Source organism: Microcaecilia unicolor, chromosome 9, assembly GCF_901765095.1.
Source record: "Microcaecilia unicolor chromosome 9, aMicUni1.1, whole genome shotgun sequence".
NCBI classification, from domain to species: domain Eukaryota; kingdom Metazoa; phylum Chordata; class Amphibia; order Gymnophiona; family Siphonopidae; genus Microcaecilia; species Microcaecilia unicolor.
The window spans coordinates 24803871-24828928 of NC_044039.1; the positions used below are offsets into that span (position 1 = coordinate 24803871).

General features: G+C 43.8%; 1 protein-coding gene across 1 annotated transcript in view; it reads left to right on the top strand.

Moving 5' to 3' along the window:
- LOC115477790 (cilia- and flagella-associated protein 54-like) overlaps positions 1-25058 on the top strand; it is a 223810-nt gene that overhangs the window by 66803 nt on the left and 131949 nt on the right. Inside the window, exons 14-17 of the mRNA XM_030214872.1 lie at positions 7781-7938; positions 12707-12885; positions 14301-14513; positions 23755-23865. Coding sequence (XP_030070732.1) covers positions 7781-7938; positions 12707-12885; positions 14301-14513; positions 23755-23865 — 661 coding nt within the window. The remainder of the gene's footprint in view (positions 1-7780; positions 7939-12706; positions 12886-14300; positions 14514-23754; positions 23866-25058) is intronic.

Consider the following 25058-nt stretch of genomic DNA (forward strand, 5'->3'; position numbering starts at 1 on the left):
GTTCCGAAGGAAACCCCGTTCGACTCGCGATGACTGCAGGGCAAGGAGGTGCCGTAGAGCTCAGCGGGGAAAGAGATATTTCTGCGTCCAGCGGGGGAGCCGCTTCACCAGATCCACCCGCTAAGGACTCCGCTCCGCTTTCTCAGGAAACAGCGGGGAAGAACCGCTCCAAGCCCACCCTTACCGGTGTGGACGTCCCGGAAGGTGGGGGAACTCCTCGGATCATCCCCTTTCGTTTTGTGTGTGGCATAATTGCAGGAGAATGCTATTCAGCAATGGGAAGGCAGGAGCCCGCTCCAAACACAACCGCTCACGGCGCCATCTTGACACGCCCCCCGTTGGTTGAAATGTTATATTTCAAACTGTAATATTTACATTCTATACCCACATCCTTCATAAAAATATGAACCCAAAGCAGTTTACAAGAAAAGCCAAAAGTGCATACAATGATCAGTGGTAGATATAACAGTCACAAACAGAAGGCAAATTGCTCCACTGAAGTAAGAATGCCAAACAGGTACAGTAGAGCAAAGGAAAGGAACCTCTCGCAGGTGGTGTTCAGAAATGTCTTTATTTAAAAAAATTCTTCTAAAATATGAGAACATCTCCAAAATCTCCGTCTCCTGTTCTCAATCTAATCCTCCTTGGGCCGACAGCCATGGCAGGGTGTTTCCCCGCTCCTCCCCCGAAGTGCTGTCAGCCCAAGAAGGACTAGATTGAGAACAGGAGATGGAGATTTTTGTCATTTGAGTACCAATCTAGGAATACATATTGAAAGGCGAATTCCTGGACCCCTGATGCAGGCCGGTAAGGCTGAAACACGAGTCGTGTTGGGACTCCCTCATGTTTTAGAAGATTTTTAAATAAAGACATTTCTGAACACCACCTGTGAGAGGTTCCTTTCAGTAGTAGATATAAAACACTGTCCTGTTCCTATGAATAGTCAGACTTTTATATTCTGATAGGCACCTATACAATACCAAAAGTTCTACAGGAAAACTGTCTCCAACCCCAATCCTTCACAGAGGAATAGAAGTACACTAAACTCAGTCCTCCCCACCCAGTAAACTAAAACGAGTTGGATCGTATGCATTCCAGGGACAAAGAAATGCACAGTGTACCTGTACGTATCTTAGGTTGAAGTACTACGAGTTAAAACGACTCCCAGTCATTCCCGAACGAGCTCCCATTGGGCAACTCCCGTTGGTTTGTGCCTGTGGCCTTCTTCTTACGGACGGCCCACAATAATGACGATGATGATGATATATTTTACCTGCCTTGTTGATATCTTTATTCTTGTTTGCCCTTAGCTATTTTGTTTTGAGTATCATATACACTGTAAGTAGATTAGAACAATAAAGGATGTGTATTGTGAAGGATCCCTCCGTTCCTCTCCGGAAAACTCTGGCCTCCGGCCCAGGTTTTCTATATGATATTCCACTTAAGTACAACTCCCTGTAATCCTCCAGGTGTACCCTCCAACCGGAGGTACGTCAGCAGTACTATTCCAGCACAGCTCCCGAGATATCCGCCAGGGAAATTATCCCAGTGGTTTCCAGAATGCAATCCCAAAAATAAACAGTTTAGATAAAGTAGTTTTTAATAATGCAATTCTAAAAGCAAAGCAGTTCAGGAATCTCCACAGCTTCAAAAATGCAGTTCATAAACCAACAGGACATGAATCTCAGCAGTCCCAATGATGCAATTCAAAATAAGTAATCCCAAAAGCAAAAAACGTTCCAGAAAGAAAAACAAGCAGTTCAAAGAAAACAAGCACGTCCCAAACAGGCAGTTCAAACAAGCAGTTTAGAAATCCCATCAGCAGTTCAGAGACAGAGAGCTTTCAGGGGTCCCCTCCCTCCTCTGGCCAGTTCTATCTCCTGGCTTCCTCCCACTTGACCCCGTCGCCCCCTGGCTCCTCCACGATAGCCACTGCCTTCCCTTGTTTACCAAGACCCCACACCAAGTGGTTACCCGCTGTCTGAACCTTTTACTTGTGGATCTTGCCAGAGCTGCAATCTCCATCGGCTCCTCTTGCCTCATTTCTTCCTCCTTTTCTTTCCCCTTCCATTCCATGGGCTCCTCGCCCCACCCATTCCGCAGCTGACCCCCTCCCCCTGATTAGCTCTGCTTAGAGGCTCCCCCTCCATTCCTGGCCTCCCCTCCGTGTCTTGGGTTTCACCTCTACCTGCCTTTCCCTTTGGCTCCACTGGGGGCTGCTGGGATAGGAAGTCTTTGATTCTGTTGTAAGACTTCCTCAAGGGCTGCTGGGAATTGTAGTTTTTACCCTGCCTCCAGCCCTCTGGGGAAAATGATCTATGCTTTCTCCTGACATGTGGAACTCCCCGAGCTAAGAATCTGGGTTGTCTCCTCCTCTGGGCCTTCTCTTCTCCTCTGCCAGTACCCCCCCCCCCTCTCTCTGTTCTCTTATCCCCTTCTTCACAGTATGTACTCAATCAAACAAGACAAGAGACCAAGGAATAGTGGTGTAGCTAGGACTGAATGGACCCCAGGTAGAAAAATTGACATGGCCCTCCTGTAACACCTTCATTTTGCCAGGCTCACTCAATGGTAGCTACAAGAAGCTCAAATTGTTATTTGGTTGGCTATTGCTGTATTAGTTCTCTACAATCTCAATAAATATACAGATACAAAAAAAAAAACCCAGGGACAAAAGGCAAGTGGATATTTTTGAAAAGTCAAACCTATGCTTTGTTTACTATGTTGGACTAGTCAATGATGTCCTCTTTTACAGTCTTTTCCAGGTTCTTAGATGTTAACATATTAGATTTAAAGTGTTTTTGCTACAAATTTATCATTTATGCTCTCCTTCTCTGCTCATATCCAGCAGATCGCCAAGACCTGTCGTTTCTTTCTTTACAACATCCGTAAAATCCGCCCCTTTCTTTCCGAGCACTCTACCAAAACCCTCATCCACACCCTTGTCACCTCTCGTTTAGACTACTGCAATCTGCTTCTTGCTGGCCTCCCACTTAGTCACCTCTCCCCTCTCCAGTCAGTTCAAAACTCTGCTGCCCATCTCATCTTCCGCCAGGGTCGCTTTACTCATACTACCCCTCTCCTCAAGTCGCTTCACTGGCTCCCTATCCATTTTCGCAACCTGTTCAAACTTCTTCTACTAACCTATAAATGTACTCACTCTGCTGCTCCCCAGTATCTCTCCACACTCGTCCTTCCCTACACTCCTTCCCGTGCACTCCGCTCCATGGATAAATCCTTGTTATCTGTTCCCTTCTCCACTACTGCCAACTCCAGACTTCGCGCCTTCTGTCTCGCTGCACCCTACGCCTGGAATAAACTTCCTGAGCCCCTACGTCTTGCCCCATCCTTGGCCACCTTTAAATCTAGACTGAAAGCCCACCTCTTTAACATTGCTTTTGACTCATAACCACTTGTAACCACTCGCCTCCACCTACCCTCCTCTCCTCTTTCCTCTACACATTAATTGATTTGCTTGCTTTATTTTTTGTGTATTAGATTGTAAGCTCTTTGAGCAGGGACTGTCTTTCTTCTATGTTTGTGCAGCGCTGCGTATGCCTTGTAGCGCTATAGAAATGCTAAATAGTAGTAGTAGTAGTAGTAGTAAATTTATCATATGACAGAACATCATTCCAAATGTATGGGAAGAAATTGAGTCGCTAGACTCATAAACTCTATCTATAATTTTCTCCTTAAAGATATGATTTGCATAATTTTACCAGCCATCACAAAGTTTTAGTTATAACATGACAACATAACCTTTGTCAGCCTACTTTCCCGTATTCACCAAGACTCTTATTTTAGAAGTTCTATTTGTGTCTTGGACATCTGAAAACCGGCATTTAGCCATCCATATTGCACGGACATTCAAATCCCGATTTTATAAAGCCAGGATATAAACGTCTAAAACTACAGTATGCCCTTATGGCAAGTGGCATGGTCTGGGTGGGTCTAGGGAGGGGTCAAAATATGGATGTCCAGTTTCAGAAGGAGCAGAGACATCTATGTGTAAAAAGATGGGCGTTGTTAGTTAGACCTGGTACTTGGCACTTCCAGGTTAAAGTAAGATGCTCTGAATGAGCAGCTGTCCACTGGAGGGATTATGACAAATCACCTCCTTAATCTCCCACTGACTGCTGTCCCCTTCCTTCTTATAAGTACATAAATATTGCCACACTGGGACAGACCAAAGGCCCATCAAGCCCAGCATCCTGTTTCCAACAGTGGTCAATCCCGGTCGCATATACCTGGCAGAAACCCAAATAGTAGCAACGTTCCATATAGAACCCCAAAGAGTAGCAAGATTCTAGAATTCTAAATAATAACAAGGTTCCATGCAGAATTTCAAAGTGTAGCAACATTCCATTTAGAATCCCAAGTACATAAGTACATAAGTGTTGCCACACTGGGACAGACCAAAGGCCCATCAAGCCCAGCATCCTGTTTCCAACAGTGGTCAATCCCGGTCACATATACCTGGCAAGATCCCAAAAAAGTTCAATACATTTTATGCTGCTTATTTATTTATTTATTTATTTGTTGCATTTGTATCCCACGTTTTCCCACCTATTTGCAGGCTCAATGTGACTTACGTGGAGGGGCATAATCGAATGGCACCGGCCATCTATATGGGCGGCCATCTCTAAGGCCGGTGCCGTAAAGAGGTCTCACGAACCGTATTATCGAAACAAGATGGCCAGCCATCTTTTGTTTCGATAATACGGTTGGGGCCAGCCAAATGACAGAGATGGCCGGGTTTGAGATGACCGGCATTGGTTTTCGCCGATAATGGAAACTGATGCTGGCCATCTCAAACCCGGCCAAATCCAAGGCATTTGGTCGTGGGAGGAGCCAGCATTTGTAGTGCAGTGGTCCCCCTTACATGCCAGGACACCAACCAGGGGCACTGCAGTGGACTTCAAAAATTGCTCCCAGGTGCATACCTCCCTGTGCTGAGCCCCCCAAATCCTCCCCAAAACCCACTCCCCACAACTGTACACCATTACAGTTACTATTACATTACAGTTACACCATTACATTACTATTACCATAGCCCTTATGGGTAAAGGGGGGCACTTACATGTGGGTACCGTGGGTTTTCGGTGGGGGGGTTTGGAGGGCTCCCATTTACCACCACAAGTGTAACAGGTAGGGGGGGGATGGGCCTGGGTCCATCTACCTGAAGTGCACTGCACCCACTAAAAACTGCTCCAGGGACCTGCATACTGCTGTCATGGAGCTGGGTATGACATTTCAGGCTGGCATAGAGGCTGGCAAAAAATGTTTTTTATGTTTTTTTTTTGGGTGGGAGGGGGTTGGTGACCACTGGAGAGTAAGGGGAGGTGATCCTCGATGCCCTCCGGTGGTCCTTGAGGCACTTTTTGGACGCTCGGTCCTAAAAATAAATGGACCAAGTGATGCCGGTCAAGTGCTCGTCAGAGCTGGCCTTTTTTCCATTATTGCTCTTAACCATGCCCCCGTCCCGCCTTCAGTACACTGCTGACACGCCCCCTTGAACTTTCACCGGCTGCGCGACAGAAAGAAGTTGGCGCCGGCCAAAATCGGCTTTCGATTATACTGATTTGGCCGGGTTTAGGAGATGGCCGGCCATCTTCTGATTTGTGTCGGAAGATGGCCGGCCTTCTCGTTTGAAAATAAGCAGGATAGTAACGTAGTAGATGACGGAAGAGAAAGACCTGTACGGTCCATCCAGTCTGCCCAACAAGATAAACTCATATGTGCTACTTTATGTGTATACCTTACCTTGACTTGTATCTGCCATTTTCAGGGCACAGACTGTAGAAGTCTGCCCAGCACTAGCCCCACCTTCCAACCACTAACCCCGCCTCCCACCACCGGCTCTGCCACCCAATCTCCGCTAGGCTGCTGATATAGTAGGGTGATGGCGATCACCAATTCCGGTATAACAGAATAATATTATGGTAAAAGTTCATAAGTGACAAACACATTAGGGAATCAAGTAGGAAGAGTTAAGTTATGACCAGTTTGAGTATTAATTTCGTTGTGTAGTAGAGTTCAGGCATTTTAAGTTGGATCATTAGGGTGTGCCTTTTTGTACAAGTTGGTTTTTAATGATTTCCAGAAGTTTGATGGGTCGTGCATTGTTATCCCAGAAATAGTGGATTTTCCCCAAGTCCAATTTTCTATGGGCTTTTCCTTTAGGAAGCCGTCCAACCCTTTTTAAAACTGTACTAAGCTAACCGCCTTTACCACATTTTCTGGCAACGACAGAATGTGAAACTGACAAGGGATAACGGGCTTTATGACATCTTCAGGAGCTATGGACTGTATCCTGTTCTAATAATATGAGAAATGGATGTCCATATTCTGAGTTGGTTGTCCATTCTAAAATGCCATTTCAATGTCCTTTCAAGTGAGCCAGTACCATAAAACTGACATACACTGTAATTTTAGTAGCAAATACATGTTGGCTCACAGCTCAAGCTTCCTAAATGAACAGTAACAGACCACGCAATCCAAACCCAAACTTTGGTTGCCATTGAATCATAATGCATTTAGGGCCCCTTTTACAAAGTGGCAGTACCCGTACTGCTGCTTTGCCGCGCACCAATTCAGCACTACTGCCGGGACACCGCAGCAGCCCAGCGGTAGTGCCTGCCCCCAACGCATGCCATTTTCAGTGCTGAAAAAATACTTTTATTTTTTAGCACCAGCGGCTTATCGGGCAGCCCTGCATTTTGCCCGGTTAGCTTGGGAGCCCTTACCGCCTTCTAAATAGGTGGCAGTAAGAGCTTTCACGGAAAATGGCCACTCAGCGAGCGGGGTTCACCTACCACATGGCCATTTCCTTTTTTTTTGTGGTGAAAGGGGGCCTCAGCGAGCCCAAACCCACGCACCAATGTTGACGCAGGCCCCACTGAAGAGGACAGTACAAATAAAAAAAAGTAGCACATATGAATTTATCTTCTTGGGCAGACTGGATGGACCGTGCAGGTCTTTTTCTGCCGTCATCTACTATGTTTACTATGTTTACCACAGCGTGGTAAAAGAGGCCCCTATTGTCGGTTATGAAGCCTTTAAGTTTCCCCCCTTATTATCACAATTTTTCTTTTCAAAGTTCAGCCTTTAGCATATTACTGTAACATATCTGATTTTGCCGGATTTATGATTAATACTCAAGTGTGATGCCTGCAGGCGTTCCAGCTTGTTTGATGGTGGCAGTAACCAGGCAGAAAGAACTTTCAAAGACGTTAAAACCGCTAACATCACCACAGAAATTAAAACCACAACAAAAAGAAGAATCCTAATGTTTTTAAGTACCATCTGAACTATCTATCTGGACATTTTGCCTGTATTGCTACCGTTTCAGAGCTTGAGCCAGACATTTTGCTTGTTACTCCGGGAGGGGTTATTACAGCTAAGTGTCGTAGCTATACCCGGGGTACAAATGTAACAAAATAAAATAAAAATAAAATAATACCCACCACAACATTTCTTCTGTCTTAAAGTAATCCCTGAGGAATGTTTTCATGAGTAACTTTGTTTTATGATCTACAGACCTACAGGTGAGCGAATCTCAAAATGGTTGTGGTCTGAGCGTGGTGCATTGGCACCTTATGATCAATATGGAAAGTTTCTTTTTGACAGCAAATCATTATAGCTTACAAGATATTTAAAATTAAATGTAGAGTAATCAAAATCTTAGGTCAATAATTTCATTTTAGAAAGATATGCTTTGAGAATTGAAGCCCTCAACTGTGACGTATATTAAAAATCTATATTTTGCTTGGTTGCACAGATTTGGAGTTTTGGACCCTGAAGTGTTCTCATTATACCACTCTGGCACTGTAATCATGGAAAAGGAAACAAAAACTTGGGATGAAAATGCTGTGGAGCCAAGTCGTGTTGAATCACCATTGAAAATTGAGCCAAAGAAAAGAATTAAACGTACAGGTGGTAATGACTACTAATACATACTACTTAATATACATAGTAGATGACGGCAGAAAAAGACCTGCACGGTCCATCCAGTCTGCCCAACAAGATAAACTCATATGTGCTACTTTTTGTGTATACCTTACCTTGATTTGTATCTGTCATTTTCAGGGCACAGGCCATATAAGTCTGCCCAGCACTATCCCTGCCTCCCCACCGGCTCTGGGACAGACCATATAAGTCTGCCCTGCAATATCCTCGTCTCCCAACCACCAGCCCCGCCTCCCACCACCGGCTCTGCCACCTAATCTCAGCTAAGCTTCTGAGGATCAATTCCCTGGGAACAGGATTCCTTTATATTTATCCCACGCATGTTTGAATCCCGTTACCGTTTTCCTCTCCCCCACCTCCCGCGAGAGAGCATTCCAAGCATCCACCACTCTCTCCGTGAAAAAAGGAGCAACAGTGGGTTTTGAACCTGGCTTTGCTGATTGTCAGCCTGGTGCCCTAACCACTAGGCTACCTCTTCATGGCATTTGCACAAGTAAATAGTATACATGTGTAAATGCTGAGGGGAGTGTCCTTTTACCAAGCTACGGTAAAAAGGGCCCTTCGCTAGTGACCCTTTTTACCGCAGCGGGTAAAAAATGCTGAAAATAGCCATGGCCATGCGCTAAGATTGCTCTTACCAGGTGGCCACGTGTGTATGTGTGGGGGGAGGCACTTACCACCACCCATTGAGGTAGCGGTAAGGGCTTCCATGCTAACCAGACGGCAACCGAGTAGCACGCGGTGCTGCCTGATTATCGCTGGGTTAGTGCCACGCTAACAAATACGGGCAGACTGAGCTTATTGGACTCCTTTCAAAGTGTCTAAACTAACCAGATCAACGTCTCCAAAATGGTGGTCTTGTTCTGCTCCTGTTGGTCACCTGAAGCATCTACTCTTTGAGTGTTCCCATGTGTCCACCTACTGGAAATTAATATGGAAAAGAATATGTCCAATAATTCCCTTCTCCTCGCTTGTTGGTTTGACATATGATGTGATAATACTTTATTCTTCAACCCCTAAACTTATTGAGGATCTATATCAAAAACTTTTTGATATAATGATGGTTCTAGCCACTCATCTAATAGTATTTCATTGGAAAAATAATTTGCATTTGAACTTTTGTGAATGGTGGAGTCGTCTTTGTACTATTAGAAACTATGAAGAATCTGCAGCTTTTACATTTCATCAGTTGCCTACTTTTAAGAAGCATTGGGCTCCTTTTGATCATTACATCAAAACATCAGCATCTCCTAGATATTAGATTTTTATATTTATACTTAAAGTGTCACACTTATCTATATGTAATGCATTTGGTTTTGTTGTTGTATGTTATATTGGTTTAAAGTTTCTTGAAAACTCAATAAAAATGATTTAAAAAAAAACCCAAAAACAAATACGGGCAGTGGTAGCCCAAGATTAGTGTAAGGGAAGCCTGCGTTGGGCTGACTGCCGCTTTGTAACCCCCCTCCCCCCCCACAGTGTCAATGTAATAATGATATAGGAGGCAATACTATTAATTGGTGCCTCCGTTTAAGTGCGCCAGTGCTGAGTGCTGGGCACCAATTCTGTAATGGCATCTGTGAGCCAAGATGCTGTTATAGAAACTAGCCTAAGTCGGCATAGGTGCACCTAAGTTTAGGCTCAACTGTTTACACCATGTCCTTTGACAATTACATTCCAGCCCCAAGCGATTAAGCAGGCAGGAATTTCAACCTCCCCTTTTTTTAAGTTAATGGTGTTTATCCACTCCTACTCTAGCCGAGATAATATTTAACCATCTCTCTGACCTCATGTGCAACTTTCTTTAAATTAGTCCCTTATTTTCTAACTCCTCTTACTCTCTTACCTATCTTAGGGGGCCTTTTTACTAAGCCGCGTAAGCATCTACGTACGCCCAACGCATGCCAAAATGGAGTTACCGCATGGCTACCGCATGGCTCTTGCAGTAATTTCATTTTTGGTGCGTGTCCGCGGATGCGCACCATAAATGAAATTACCGCAAGAGCCACGAGGCATTTAGCGCTCGTAGGTCATTACCACCCAGTTACTGCGTGAGTCTTTATCGCTAGGTCAACAGCTGGCGGTAAGGTCGACCTGAACATGTATACCTTAGAGGAAAGGAGAGGGGTGACATGATACAGATGTTCAAATATTTGAAAGGTGTTAATCCGCAAACGATCCTTTTCCGGAGACGGGAAGGCGGTAGAACTAGAGAACATGAATTGAGGTTGAAGGGGGGCAGACTCAGGACTAATGTCAGGAAGTATTTTTTCATGGAGAGGGTGGTGGATTTATAGAATGCCCTCCCGTGGGAAGTGGTGGAGATGAAAATGGTAATGGAATTCAAACATGCGTGGGATAAACACAAAGGAATCCTGTTTAGAAGGAATGTGTCCGCGGAATCTTAGTGGAGATTGGGTGGCGACGCCGGTAATTGGGAAACAAAATGGGAACTGGAAAGACTTCTATGGTCTATGCCCTGATTGTGACTGAATAGATAGGGATGGGCTGGAGTGTAAATTTTAAGGGGCTTCGACATTAGCTTCAGAACTTAGTACAAGAACAGTGCTGGGTAAACTGCTACAGTCTGTGCCCTGAGAAAGGCAAGGACAAATCAAACTCGGGTATACATATAAAGTATCACAAACCATGTAAATGAGTTTATCTTGTTGGGCAGACTGGATGGACCGTACAGGTCTTTATCTGCCGTCATTTACTATGTTACTATATGCTACCCAAAATGGACGCGCAGCAATTTTCATTTTGCCGCATGTCCATTTTTGGTAAAAAAAGGCAGTTTTTACAGGTGCGCTGAGAAATGGATTGGCATGTGCCCAAAACCCACGCCTAAACTACTGCAAGCCATTTTTCAGCATGCGTTAAAAGGACCCCTGTATGTTCCATCTTTGCTTATACCCTATGCTGTCAATTAAAATGTTCTACGTATTGTGTTGACATTGTAAGTAGCATACTATCAAACACTATTACAACTGCAAAAGAGTGTAAATATATCAAAAAATCCTAAATATCACTCTTTTATTCACTCAATAGTTGGACGTAGGACTTTGACCTAAACTAAATTATTATATGTAAATGTAAAATAGCCTCAACAGCCCAGGGAACCTCACATTAGGACTCCACTGAAGTGGCCAACATCATAGGCTCCTACCGCCTTCCGAAAAAACTCACAGAAGTAAAAAAAAAAGTTGGCGTGCTATATGAACGTCCGCCATTTTTGAGGCATTGTTCACAATGGATTAAAGAGAAAGAAAAAACATTTTTTGTTTTCGGAATTTCTCCTGATGAAGGTTGCGAAACAGTGGGGTCCCTTGCTGTCTCATTATTTTTCAAGAAAGTTCAGTAATGGATACTGTAGTTTTTCAGATCCATCAATATTCACTGTAGAAGGGTGTGGAGACTTTGATCATTGTTTGATATTGTAAGATACTCCGCTTTCCGTTTTTTGTTCAGAGAATCTTTTTCTCCCGTAAGTGTGCATTGTTTGGGAGTTTTTTTTTACTTCTGTGAGTTTTTTCGGAAGGCTGTAGGAGCCTATGATGTTGGCCACTTCAGTGAAGTCCTAATGTGAGGTTCCCTGGGCTGTTGAGGCTATTTTACATTTACATATAATAATTTAGTTTAGGTCAAAGTCCTACGTCCAACTATTGAGTGAATAAAAGAGTGATATTTAGGATTTTTTGACGTAGCATACTGTGCCATGCTTTGTATTGCTATTTGAATATCTTTACCGTTGTAGTTGCCTATTGCTCAGAATGTCTGATTTATTCTTACTGTACACCGCCTTGAGTGAATTCTTTCAAAAAGGTGGTAAATAAATCCTAATAAATAAATTAAATAAATAAATATATTGTGTTTTGAAACTCATGTATTTTTCATGTTATCTTTTTATGCACTTGTCTTATGAGCTGGGAAAGGTGCTATAGAAATGCAACAAACTATCTGAATTCTGCTCCACAGAAGATTTCTTTAATGATAGCTCTGCGCAATCTCCACTTTCCTAACTGCAGGAACTTAAGATACAAGTTGCTCTTTGCCTCCTCTTATTGTCCCCGTTTCTGGAACGCTCTACCATCAAAGTTAAAAGAGACATCCAATCACAGCCTGTTCAAGAAATCCTTAAAGACCTACCTGTGTGATCGATCTTACTCCTCTACAGCTTGATCTTCTGCATCCCCGCTTTCCTCTCCCCCCTGTTGATTCCCTCTCTACCCCTCATCTACTTTCTACCCCGATTTGCACTTGACTTGTTATGTTGCATTTTTCCTTAGCATTGAAAGCCACATAGAGCCTGCCTTGGTGGGATTATGTGGGATCTAAATGTTCACAATCTCTCTATATAAAAAGCAACACCAACGTTCTATGAAGCCTCCAGCCGGAAGTGTGAAGGGGGCGAGATATCCGGTTTCCCTATGAGTGTCTGCCCCGCCCTCTCTGTAACACAGTCAGTGAAGGAAAACAGCAGAGCACGAAATCAAATCGCTGGCTCTGTAACAGTGAAGGACTCAGAGGGGGGAGGGGGGAGGGGAGAGAGGCCAGAGGGCAGGGACACACACACTCCCACATGCACACAGAAGAAAACATTGCTAGCCCCCGTTTCATTTGCATCAGAAACGGGGCTTTTTTACTAGTAAATAAATAAATAAATACAGGAACGCTTAATCAGTCTGTTTAACGGATGTGAGTCATGCTGAAATAATGATCTGATTGTCTGTTTAAGGTTCTGATGCCTTTTCTGAACGAAGCACAAGAAAAAGTGACATGGATACTCCTCGGACTCAAAGGACAAATGAAACGGGCTACACTCGTTCCCCCTCAGCTGAAGAGGAAAAAGAAAACCCTTTAAATAATCTTTTCGATTATTTCAACAAGACGTACCTTCACCTTAGAAGAGCAGTGGTAATGCAGTTTCATAAATATTAGGAAAATGCATATTATGAGACAGAGTTTCTCTTGGGGGCACTTTTACTAAGCAGCGCTAAAAGTGGACTGCGGTAGCCCCAGCGCAGGACTTTTCTTGCACGCTCAGGACACTTTTAGCACGGCTGTAAAATAGCCCTATTTCCCGTTTCCTCAATTAAAGGCCATGTGTTACTTTCTTCAAAACAGACAAAAATTCCACACGATACAAAATGGCTCTGTATTCAGGGAAAAAGCCTCAAAGAGCTCCGAGATCAATGCTTAATCTCACGGAGCTAAAATGGACCCAATAGTCCTCTCTTCATCATAGCCAAGAAAAACCCCGATACCACAGATCTAAACAACTTGCATTATCTGCGGTCATGAAACTGTGTTCAATACACATCCTGATTTTTTGAAATAAATTAACAGAAACAGTCTGTCATCTGTGCGTAGAGCACTACTGGAGCTTAACGCGCTATCCAATCTACACTACTTCACTTATCTTAATTGAATAGTGTTCGCTGGATGCTGCTGTCTGCTATGCGGTCCTCCACTTGCTGCCCTGAGCCGACGGTGGCCAGCGTAGTACGCTGCCGTGGAGAGCTTGGCGGGTGTTCCATTTGCAGCCTGAGACCCTGAAGAAGCAGCGAAACGCAAGGTGTTTACTAAAGAATGTAGTTTAGGGGCTTTTTCTGTTATCAGGCCTGGAACGTAGATCAATGGTTGCTGGCGAAATGGAACATGCTGATCAGGATGATGTTGCTTTAGCCCTGTCTAATAATCATGATCAGTGTGGTCGAAACGAATAATTACCTACAGTGTGGTCGAAACTAATGCTAACGAACTTAGAGCTGTATAATGGTAGAAGAGTGTAAACTGTGATAGATGACAAGACAAAATTGGAGAAGTACTCAGAGATAGCACTCCTGTGCAGCTTTGTTGTAACTCTCTCATGAGAAAATCATCATAGCCTGTTTTCTTGCTTGGTAAGTAATAAAGGGAATATTTTCTCGTCTCTGCGTGGCCTTCACTTCTTCTCTCCCTAACTGTATGGGCGTGTGGAACATTCTATTGGGTTGGGGAGGGCAGAAGATTAAACAGGGTTCCCGTGCTAATCGTGTTCTAATTGGTTGGCGTACGGCAATATAGCTGGGCTAACTGATAGCGCAGACCACGCGCACTCTCTGCCCCCAAACATGCCCCCCAGTGCTAAAAAATAATTTTTAGCGCGCGGGAAGAGTGCCCCAACCAAAAAACTGTGGTGGGACTCCTGAGCGTGTCCCGCGGTAGTGGTATTTAACCTGCAGTAAGCACGCCATAGTGCTTACCGCAGCTTAGTAAAAGGGCCCCTTGGTTTGTACTTTATTTTGTACGTTTTTGAATCAAAGCTGTGTTCTAAAAATTCTCTGTAGGTGCTTGCTCATCGTGGCAGCCATTGGACGTTGCTTCAGAACGTTTGCCGAGAACTTTGGAACATAACTTTGGAAGCACAGTTGATTTCTAAACATACAGACCTTCCTACTACCCTACATCTACTCAACAGAACCATCTGTCTGCCATTTTATCTAGCCTCAGATATGATCATGGATATGATTATTATGCTTCAATATAGCAACTCCATCCAGGTGAGTACAGTTACATTGTAATTTATGATAACATATTTGCTTGAACCTTTTTACATTTTTTTTTGCCAAGTTTAACTTTATATATTATTTGAAATGAAGTGGCTCTATGGGGAACACACATAATTTTTATAAAATAAATTTGGGTACATAGATATTCTTTATGGACAAGCAGGAAAGTCACTCACAGGGTGAGGTCATCTTGTATCACCAAGAATAAAAGTGCATCCTGTTCAAACTTCTTCTACTAACCTACAAATGTACTCACTCTGCTGCTCCCCAGTATCTCTCCACACTCGTCCTTCCCTACACCCCTTCCCGTGCACTCCGTTCCCTGGATAAATCCTTCTTATCTGTTCCATTCTCCGCTACTGCCAACTCCAGACTTCGCTCCTTCTGTCTTGCTGCGCCCTATGCCTGGAATAGACTTCCTGAGCCCCTTCGTCTTGCCCCATCCTTGACCATCTTTAAATCTAGATTGAAAGCCCACCTCTTTAACATTGCTTTTGACTCGTAACCACTTGTATCAACTCGCCTCCACCTACCCTCCTCTCCTCTTTCCTCTACACATTAATTGATTTGTTTGCTTTATTTTTTGTCTATTAGATTGTAAGCTCTTTGAGCAGGGGCTGTCTTTCGTCTATGTTTGTGCAGCGCTGCGTACGCTTTGTAGCGCTATAGAAATGCTAAATAGTAGTAGTAGTAGTGGTTCTGAAATAAAGCTTTGGCTTCACTGAGCATGTGCAACGTGTTTTATATTCCAATTGATACTGAGGTCCCTTCATTTTTATTTCCATTAAGCCAACAGGATGGGTCCCTGCATTGCTCTGATACATGAGGTCCCTTCAGGAATGCAGGTTTTCTTTTTAAAAACGATCACTTTTCCTTGTTTGGATTTGGATTTTAGACGTATTGTTTTAGCGTTTATAAATCCAAGCTCAAGGTGAGGTAGGTATCCAAGTTACTTCCCTTCTCGAACTGGCTTATAATGGAGGGTGAAGTGATTTGCCCAGTGTCACAAGAGCATCGGTGGGAGATGCAGAATTTGAAGCCTGACTTACTTGGGTCAATATTCAGCTACCGTGGTCAATGTTTTTTTTAAATGTCAGATGTGGAGATACACAGTATTGGTTTATGTTTGGGGTGGGACGGGGGATAGGGGACGGATTTTGTATTGGATGCACTTCTGTATTCATAATGATAGCTGGAAGTGGGTGGGTTGGAAGGGGGAGGGGAAAAAGGATGGACTGGGTTTTCATAGTGTTTTGCTTTTGATATTGTACTGCCTTTGTTGTACTTTCATTTCCCACTGATAAAATCGTTTGTCGTAAAAGGGGGTCTGAAAAGGGGGAGAGGGGAAAAACAATTTGATGACGGACTTTATCTTATTGACTTTTGCATATAAGATCTGATAATTTGGACTTTAGTATATCAAGATTTATAGTTGTATATGTTTTTCTACAAGGTCATTAATAAAAATATTGAAATGTGGTGGCAAGAAATATTTGGATATTCAGCACCACTATCTGGATAGGAGACCTTTTACCTCTCCTACATTGTCAAGATAGGTTATCCGGATAGCAGACTGAATATTGCCTCTACCATGGTTCTGACCATGGTGTGCCTGGCACTATCTGCATGGTGCCCAAGATATTCAGAGATACTGAGACTCTATCCAAACAGTGCCTCTCAATATCCCGGTCAGTAGTACTTATCTGGATAGCAGGTGCTGTTGTCCATGTAAGTGCTTTTGAAAGTGAACCATCTTGTTTTTACTGATGTATTTATTTATTGATAATGCTGCTAATAATCATTGCAGATTGCTTGGCGCTGTCTAGACGGTGCTGGGACAGTCCTAAGGTGGAGTACAGATGGAGCGACAAATTATCTAGATAATGCTGGTTTTCAGCACTGTTATCTGGATAACTGTCCATATAGCTTAATGCGGAAAAAAAGCCATCGTAAATTATCTGTGTACTGGTGCTGAATTTCGCCATTGTCCAGATATTGGCCATCACTGAATATTTGGGTATATGGTTAAACACCAGACACACTGATGAGGGTGTGTAAATATTGGCCCACCTTATTCCAATATCCAGCTTATTTTCGAAACAGAAAAACGCCTATATTGCGACCCAAATCGGGAGATGGGCGTCTTTCTCCCGTGGTCGCCCAAATCGGTATAATCGAAAGCCGATTTTGGGCGTTTCCAACTGCAATCCGTCGCGGAAATGGGTAAAGTTGACAGGGGCGTGTTGGAGGCGTGGTGAAGGCGGAACTGGGGCGTGGTTATCGGCCGAGGAGAGATGGGCGTCTTTAGTTGATAATCGAAAAAAAAAGGCGTTTTTACCGTGATTTTGGGTCACTTTTTTTGGACCCTTTTTTTTCACGAACAGGTCCCAAAAAAGTGCCCCAACTGACCAGATGACCACTGGAGGGAATCGGGGATCACCTCCCCGGACTCCCCCAGTGGTCACTAACCCCCTCCCACAAAAAACCCCACTTTAAAAACTTTTTTTCCAGCCTCTATGCCAGCCTCAAATGCCGTACCCACCTCCATGACAGCAGAATATGTTCTATCCTCTCACAGCCTTTCCCTGGGTCAGATGTGGCTCTCGGGTGCACTACAGGGTCACATCAGCATTGCATTGTGGTGGGTGTAGGGTATTGGGCTCCGTGATTTCATTAGCTTGTGTTACAGTCTCACAATGTTGGTAGTTGGTAGGCTCTTCTCCCATGGTGCTTTTCCCCCTGCCTACTGGGTCATAGTGTGCCCTGTTGTGTTTCCTGTTGTAGTCCATGCGGTAGTGGCCATTTTTGTAAGCCAGTTTTAGTTCCCTTTCCTGTGTTAGCCACGTTACAGAACTTTCCTTGAATGTGGCTGAAAGAGGGCATTGTACAGCATTCTGCCAGCTCGGACCTACTGCTAATCTCAGTACCAGGGAGACTCGTTGCCAGTGGGGCACAACCTCTGATCTGCAGTTAACTGTGAGTAAAGGTGGTTATTCCAATAAAGGACGTTTTCAGAGAGATTAGTCTTCATGTGTGAACTGCTGTGCCAATGTTATACAGCAGCAACAAGTCCTAGAGGCCTGCATGTATGCAGGTCCCTGGAGCACTTTTAGTGGGTACCGCAGTGCACTTCAGGCAGGTGGACCCAGGCCCATCCCCCCTACCTGTAACACTTGTGCTGGTAAATGGGAGGCCTCCAAAACCCACTGTACCCACATGTAGGTGCCCCCTTCACCCCTAAGAGCTTTGGTAGTGTTGTACATTTGTGGGTAGTGGGTTTTGGGGGAGGGGGGTTGGGGGCTCAGCACCCATGGTAAGGGAGCTATGCATGTGGGAGTGTTGTCTGAAGTCCACCGCACTGACCTCTAGGGTGCCCAGTTGGTGTCCTGGCATGTAATGGGGGCGAGTGTACTACGAATCGTGGCCCCTCCCACGACCAAATGGCTCGGATTAGGATGTTTTTGAGCTGGGCGTTTTTAGTTTCCATTATCGCTAAAAAAAACAAACGCCCAACTCAAAAACATTCATTTTTTCGAAAATACGGTTCGGTCCGCCCCTTCACGGACCCGTTCTCGGAGATAAACGCCCATGGAGATAGGCGTTTCCGTTCGATTATGCCCCTCCACATAGCTAATAAAGTCACAGTTCTATCCAGTATGTTTTTTTCTAGAGAAAAAGGTGCTAGTACTCAAATGCCAGGCCAACCTTCAGGGGTGGGGTGATCACTGAGGGACCCACCCCACAATAGCCAGGCCCCCTGCAACCAGTCACAGAATCTATGACAAGGCAGAATTTGTGTGTAGAGCCTGAGCTCTTCCATTAAACCTTGGGGACCATGGGTCAATTTTAGCAAACAATGGAAAAGGTGCCAGTACTCAGTACCCCCAAGTACCCCCTCAAAAAAGCCCTGGTTCTATCTAACCAATTCCAATAAGATCAATCTTAACATGATTAGCCATTTTTCCTATGCTCCTCCATAGATAGCCTATCTCATCAGTCTACCATCTCCAAAACTAAGTATCTGCAAATGCTCACCGCCAAAGCCAAAAGCTTACAAAAATACAGATCATTTTGTTCTCATCAAATACTCTTCAGCAGGCTACTCCGTAAGCTATGAAGGCACAAATGTGAGAGTGTCTAAATTTAGTTCTGAGGCTTTTTCCTCCTTTAAAATATAAGCTTTCCTTTGAGTAGTGATTTGTTTAATTTGGAGGTTTAATATTGTGGAGGGATGTTTTCGATATGACGTCTAAGTCAGGCTTTGGACGTTTTGCGTTAAACATCCAAAATCTGAATAGGAAATATGGCCATCTTTGAAATCACAAAACGTCTTTATTTCTTTTTATTTGTGAAATACAGTTTGTAACAAGGTTTTGCGCTCTGTGAGTTTATTTTTTCAGGCAAAAATGTAGACAATCAAGCCATTGGGATGTAGGAGGAGCTGTAAGATTAATTTTTAAATTTAATAGCTATAGCAGTATCTCACTTTATATTGAGAAATTACATTGGCTCCCTCTTAATGAGAGTTTAAGGCAGTTTGTTTAATTTTTCAAATTCTATATGGGTCCACTTCAGAATTATTGATTAAACTCACTTCACTTTTTATGGGACGTTCTTTGCGTTGTTGAGGTCAACTGATCTTATGCCTAACTTTTTATAAAAATGCCAGGTTCTGAAAAAATAGTTTTGGGAGTAATTCTTTTCCTTCTTATATTAGGATTGTAATCTAACTACGTTGTCTTCAGGAAGAAGCTGAAAACTGCTATTTCCTAAAACTGCCAATGATTAGTAGGACTTTTTTGTTATGTTTGTAATTTGAATTAATTCTGTATTTTAGCTACTTTGTACACCGCATCAAACCCAAAGTGGGGATACTAGTGGTCAACAAGTTAGTATTTGATTTGACTTCTTGTGATGTGTTGGCTGAAATCTTGGGGCCTTGATGTAGTCAGACAGGGTTACAGATTAAATTTTACCAGATTTTCCCCAAACCATACCTCAAAGTGCAATCCTCCGAGTGGCCAAGAAACCATTTTAACAGAGGAAATCATGGTCCTTCTGCAAGTGATGGCTTATAACAGAGAAGTGCAGTGGGTTCCACACCAGGTGTTCCCTTAACCCCCCCCCCCTCCCAAAAAAAAGGGAGGTCTAAGACTTATCCTGGATCTCAGGACATGCAACAAATTCATCCACCGGGGAAAAGTCAAAATGGTCAGAATGGCAATGATCTTACCTTAGTATGATGGTGGTAGGGGTGAGGGGTGGAAATGGCTTTGCATGTTAGACCTTATAGAATCTGTGCCATGTGATCATTCATTGAATCACAGATGATTTCTCAGCTATGTCGTGTATGCCAACATTACTAGTACAAAGAATTGCTCTATGGCCTGTCCTCTGCTTTCAGGGTATTCACCAAATATTTGACTGTGGTGACAGCTCACCTCAGATGCCTGAACATTCATATGTTCTGTACATAGATGATTGTCTGTCTAATCCAGGCTTGTCCAACCCAGAATCTGGTCCACCAAGTGCTTTTTTCTGGCCCTCGGAAGCTTTGCAACTCTTGTGATTCTTATAGCAGGATTCCTGCTTCCCCGCTTCAACTCAGCTCTCTGTAAGCTTGAGCCACATGGGGCCAGAAATTTGGGTTGGTCTTGTGGTTTTAAGTCTCATGAGATGAACCCAAACTTCCAGCACCACGTGGCCCAAGCTTGCAGGGATCTGTGTCGTGCTAGGGAAGCAGGAATCCCGCTATAAACTGTTTCTTCTGCAACTGAAGCCAGATGTGGATAAAGAGACTGGGTGAAGACTAGGGAGGTACCTGAGAGAGAGAGAGAGAGAGACCGGGTGAAGGCTGGGAAGGCGACAATGTACCATTGTAGCTTGTGACTATTTGATGAAACATCCAGTAAAATATGCTGGTGTGTGTTTTGGCCCTCCAAACATATTGTGATAAACACAGTGTCTGCCCTTACTTGAGGAGGCTGCCAGAGGGCGCTCTCCGACTGGAAACCGGGAAAATGCCCATTCTGGTCACTAGAGGGAGCTCCAGTGATCTAGCTGAGTATTGACTTGCATGGGCCAGTAGAGGGAGCTCCAGGGAGATAGCTGGGGGAGTGAGAAGAGACTTCTAGACCCAGATCTTTTTGGAACCAGAGGGGCGAGGTCTCAAGAGATGGGGAGGTTTATTGGACACCTCATAAATAGCTTCCTCTCAGTAGAGGAGGGAGTTTTGCCCGAAGGAGAAGAGATGGGAACCTGGAGTCCCTGAGACCTGGAGGAGGAGAGGGTCCTGAATTGACTGGCAGCCTGAAGACATCAGGGGGAAAGGGCAGGTACTTCCCAGACTCGGGGGGCTATGGTATTGATGGACTTGTGGTGAACTGGGTGTTAAAAGGAGGGTGGACTGTGTGTCCCAAGTACTGAGTAAAGCAGGCTGCAAAGCCTGGGGTTAGAAGTACCCAAAATATTGAAGTTAGTCCTGAGCCCAGGTGTCTGTGTGGGGGAGGCTCAGTGTGAAGACATGTGAAGGATAAAGTATTTAAGCTGGAAGAAGTGTGCCCAAGGGGCTGGAATAAAGAGCTGCCAGAGGAATATGCGGTTGGTGAGAACTGTCTAATTTGTTTATTGAGAACCAGGTCACCCTGAGTGAGAAGGGGATATTACAGTATAAAACATGGTCCCCGATAGAAAAAGGTTGGACAAGCCTGGTCTGATCCAAAGCTTTACCAGGTTGGGACATGCTTCTCCTTTCATAAGTGTTTTATGTGAGCGTATTTTGGAGTTTTGGCAAAAAGAAAGGAGAATTCTCCTTTAACATTTAATTCTCTTATCCGTGATATCTCCTTTTCACAAACACCTGCTCAAAAGGTTGCCCTAGGGAATTAGAATTCATGGGAGAGCCATAGCTTGGATATCTCCAAAGGTATGACTGACTTTTCTATTTATTGGGATTCATTTACTGCCTTTATGAAGAGATTCACCCAAGGCAGTGTACAGCAGGTACAGTTTAACATAAAAACGTACAATTTTATTAACAGCATAACAATAGTAAAAATGATCAGATATAAACATAAATACAAGAACAGCATCAACTAATAACGAGCAAAGATGCATAAAATACTCGTCTTATAATATGTTGTCTGAAAATTCACGTAATATGAGGGCACAGATTTAACTGCTGATCTGACACCACTGCAAGATAAATACAGCTTCTGAATTAGAGAGCTGCACGAGAACGGGGTTTGCGGGAAGGGACGGAAGCAGTTCTGTGGGGTTCCCGCGGGGACGGAAGCAGTTCTATGGAGTTCCTGCTGGGACGGAAGCAGTTCCTGTGGGGCTCCCGCGGGGATGGAAGCAGTTCTGCGGGGTTCCCGTGGAAGTGGAAGCTACACCTGCACCAGCCTCTCATCTACCGAGTACCAAGTTCTTTGAGTGCTGTCTTCTCCTCCTCCTCCTCTTCCTCTTTGCTTTAATAGCACAAATGTGGAACATTTTCCATTAAGGAGGTGGTAGAGACACAAATGATGATGGAATTCAAAAAGGCGTGGGATGAACACAGATGATCTCTAATTAGAAAATGGAAGTTATAAAAAACCTAACCTTAAATGGCTGCATGTGTGTGGATGTGTCAAGTAATGCTTAGATGGCGACTCTAGATGTGATTAACTAGGGCCAATACCGGGCAGACTTGTATGGTCTGTGTCTAATATATGGAAGTCTGGTTTAGGATGGGCTGGAAAGGGCTTAGACAGCAACTTCAGTGGCTGGAACATAAGGACAGTTCTGGACAGATTTTTACGATCTGTGTCCCACAAATGAGAAGATGCATAGACTGGAGTGGGCTTCAACGACAACTCCAACAGTTGGAACATAAGGCTAGGGCCAGATAGACTTCTATGGTCTATGTTCCAGAAACACAAAAGAAAGACCATAATCAAGACAGTATATAATAATATCACACTCATTGATTTAATCATGAATTGATAATGAGTGTGACTATTGGGCAGGCTGGATGGACCATTCAGGTCTTTATTTGCTGTCACTTACTATGTTACAGTTAATCCTCTTTGCTCCCGGGCTGATGAGCAGACCTCAGCTCTGAAACAGGCATGAGCATCAGATGTCACCTGACCTACTGGCGCGTGCATGTGGTGACCTCTCAGCACACAGTGCCAGTAAATCAGAGACAAATCTTACATGTGCACACCAGTGTTCCAAGTTTCAGCTTCCATTCCTTCCTTGCCTACAGTGCTGTGGCTCAAATCCAGAGAGAGACTGAGGGAGCTGACCGGAATTTTCTTTTATGTACCATTAAATTCTTACGGGGATGGGTGGGGATGGGTTAAATTCTTGCGGGGACGGGTGGGGATGGGTTAAATTCTTGCGGTGATGGGTTGAGATGGGTTACATTTTTGCGGGGATGCATGGGGATGGGTAAGATTCCAGTGGGAACGGGTGGGGACGGGTAAGATTCCAGCAGGGACGGCGGGGATGGGTAAGATTTCTGTCCCCGTGCAACTCTCTATTCTGAATTTACTGGAATTATTTATTTATCTGTAGAAAAAATATGTGTTTATCTGTAACTCGTGGGCTCTGTTCTTCGAAAGCTCATGCCCCAGTAAATTGGTCAAGTGCCACCTACCTCTGTCAATTTGGTTTTCTCTATGGACACATATCCCATCTCCCCTCGTAGTTATCAAAACTATGTCAGTTTTCTTTGTTCCTTACATCTAACATAGTAACATGGTAGATGATGGCAGAAAAAGACCTGCACGGTCCACCCAGTCTGCCCAACAAGATAAACTCACATGTGCCATTTTTTGTGTATACCTTACCTTGATTTGTACCTGTCTTTTTCAGGGCACAGACCGTATAAGTCTGCCCAGCACTATCCCCGCCTCCCACCACCGGCTCTGGCACAGACCGTATAAGTCTGCCCAGCACTATCCCCACCTCCCAACCACCAGCCCTGCCTCCCACCACCGGCTAAGCTGATGTACATGATGCTCAGTGTAGCAAAACCTTTTACTTTAGAAGTAGGGCATTTCCGTATTCAGTGCTGTCAAATGATAACTTAGTTGCTGTGTTCAGAGAACACCATTTAAAGGTAAGAAACATAATTTATTGACAATTAAGTTGATCTTTGCACCTTAGCTATGCAATAATTTTATTCTTTAATAACCATTTTTAACATTTGAAGTGTAATATTTAGAATTTTTTTTCTTCATAGATTATTGATTCTGAAGAAAATTTCAGCATTCCAAGCTGTACAGGAGGAATAGCTGATGACGAGGGGGGATCTAACCTCACATTTGAATATCCCCTAGATGATGTGAATGTGGTAGATTTGCGATGGATTTGCAATCTAGTACTCAAAACTATTGAAATTTTGTACCATTTGGGGAAATGGGAAGCATTGGTACATATAGCCATTCAGTTTAATATAATTACACAGTAAGTAACATTGAGTGTATTAATAGAAGAAAACAAACATTTACATATATGTTTTTTAAAAATAAAACTATGCGAATATGGGAGATAGAGGAGGCAGAAGTTCCGAATTCAGGGAGGGGGGGGGGGACACAGAGCCAATGGTAGAGGGCGGTTAGGGGGGAGGGGAGGTTAATACTTAAGGTTGAAATGTATATAGTTGACTATGATATGCCTGTAGAGGTTATATATATAAAGGTGAGTGCTATGACTGAACGTCACTTATAAAACTGTTCAAATTATAATGCACCACCAATACAAGTTAATAAAACAAGAGAAGAATCTACGGGAGAGGGGGAGGAAGCAAATGTTAAATCAGTACATTGTTGAAATGTTAATTGTTTGCTGTATAACAGAGGGAGGGGAGGGGGGAGGGAGGGAACAAAATGAATAAAAATAGAGGACTATATAAATGTTGTAACCCAATGTGAAAATGTTTCTTTGGATTTGTCTTCAATAAAAACGTTAAACCATAAAATAAAACTATGCGGCCCTTTTACTAAGCTGCGTAAGCGTCTATGCACGCCCAACGTGCCCCAAAATGGAGTTACTGCCCGGCTACCGTGTGGCTGTTGGGGTAATTTAATTTTTGGCGCTTGTCCAATAAATAATTTTTATTTTCGGACGTGCGCCAAGTGGCATTAGACATGCGTAGATCGTTACCGCCCGGTTACCGCGTGAGACTTTACCACTAGGTCAATGGCTGGCGGTAAGGTCTCAGACCCAAAATGGACGCATGCCAATTTTGATTTTGCCGCACATCCATTTTCGGCCAAAAGTTTTAAAAAAGCATTTTTTGCAGCTGCGCTAAAAAATGGATCTGCGCACGCCTAAAACACACGCTTACACCAACGCATGCCATTTTTCAGCGTACCTTAGTAAAGGGACCCATATATATCTGAATCAATAATGATGCTTTTCTTTCCCCCCCCTCCCCAGTGAGCGGTATACTGAACAAGTGACCCCTCTACTAGTACACGCACAGAGGAAGCTTATTGACCGAATATCTATGTTTGGTGGTCCTGAAAATCCTCAGCCTCATTT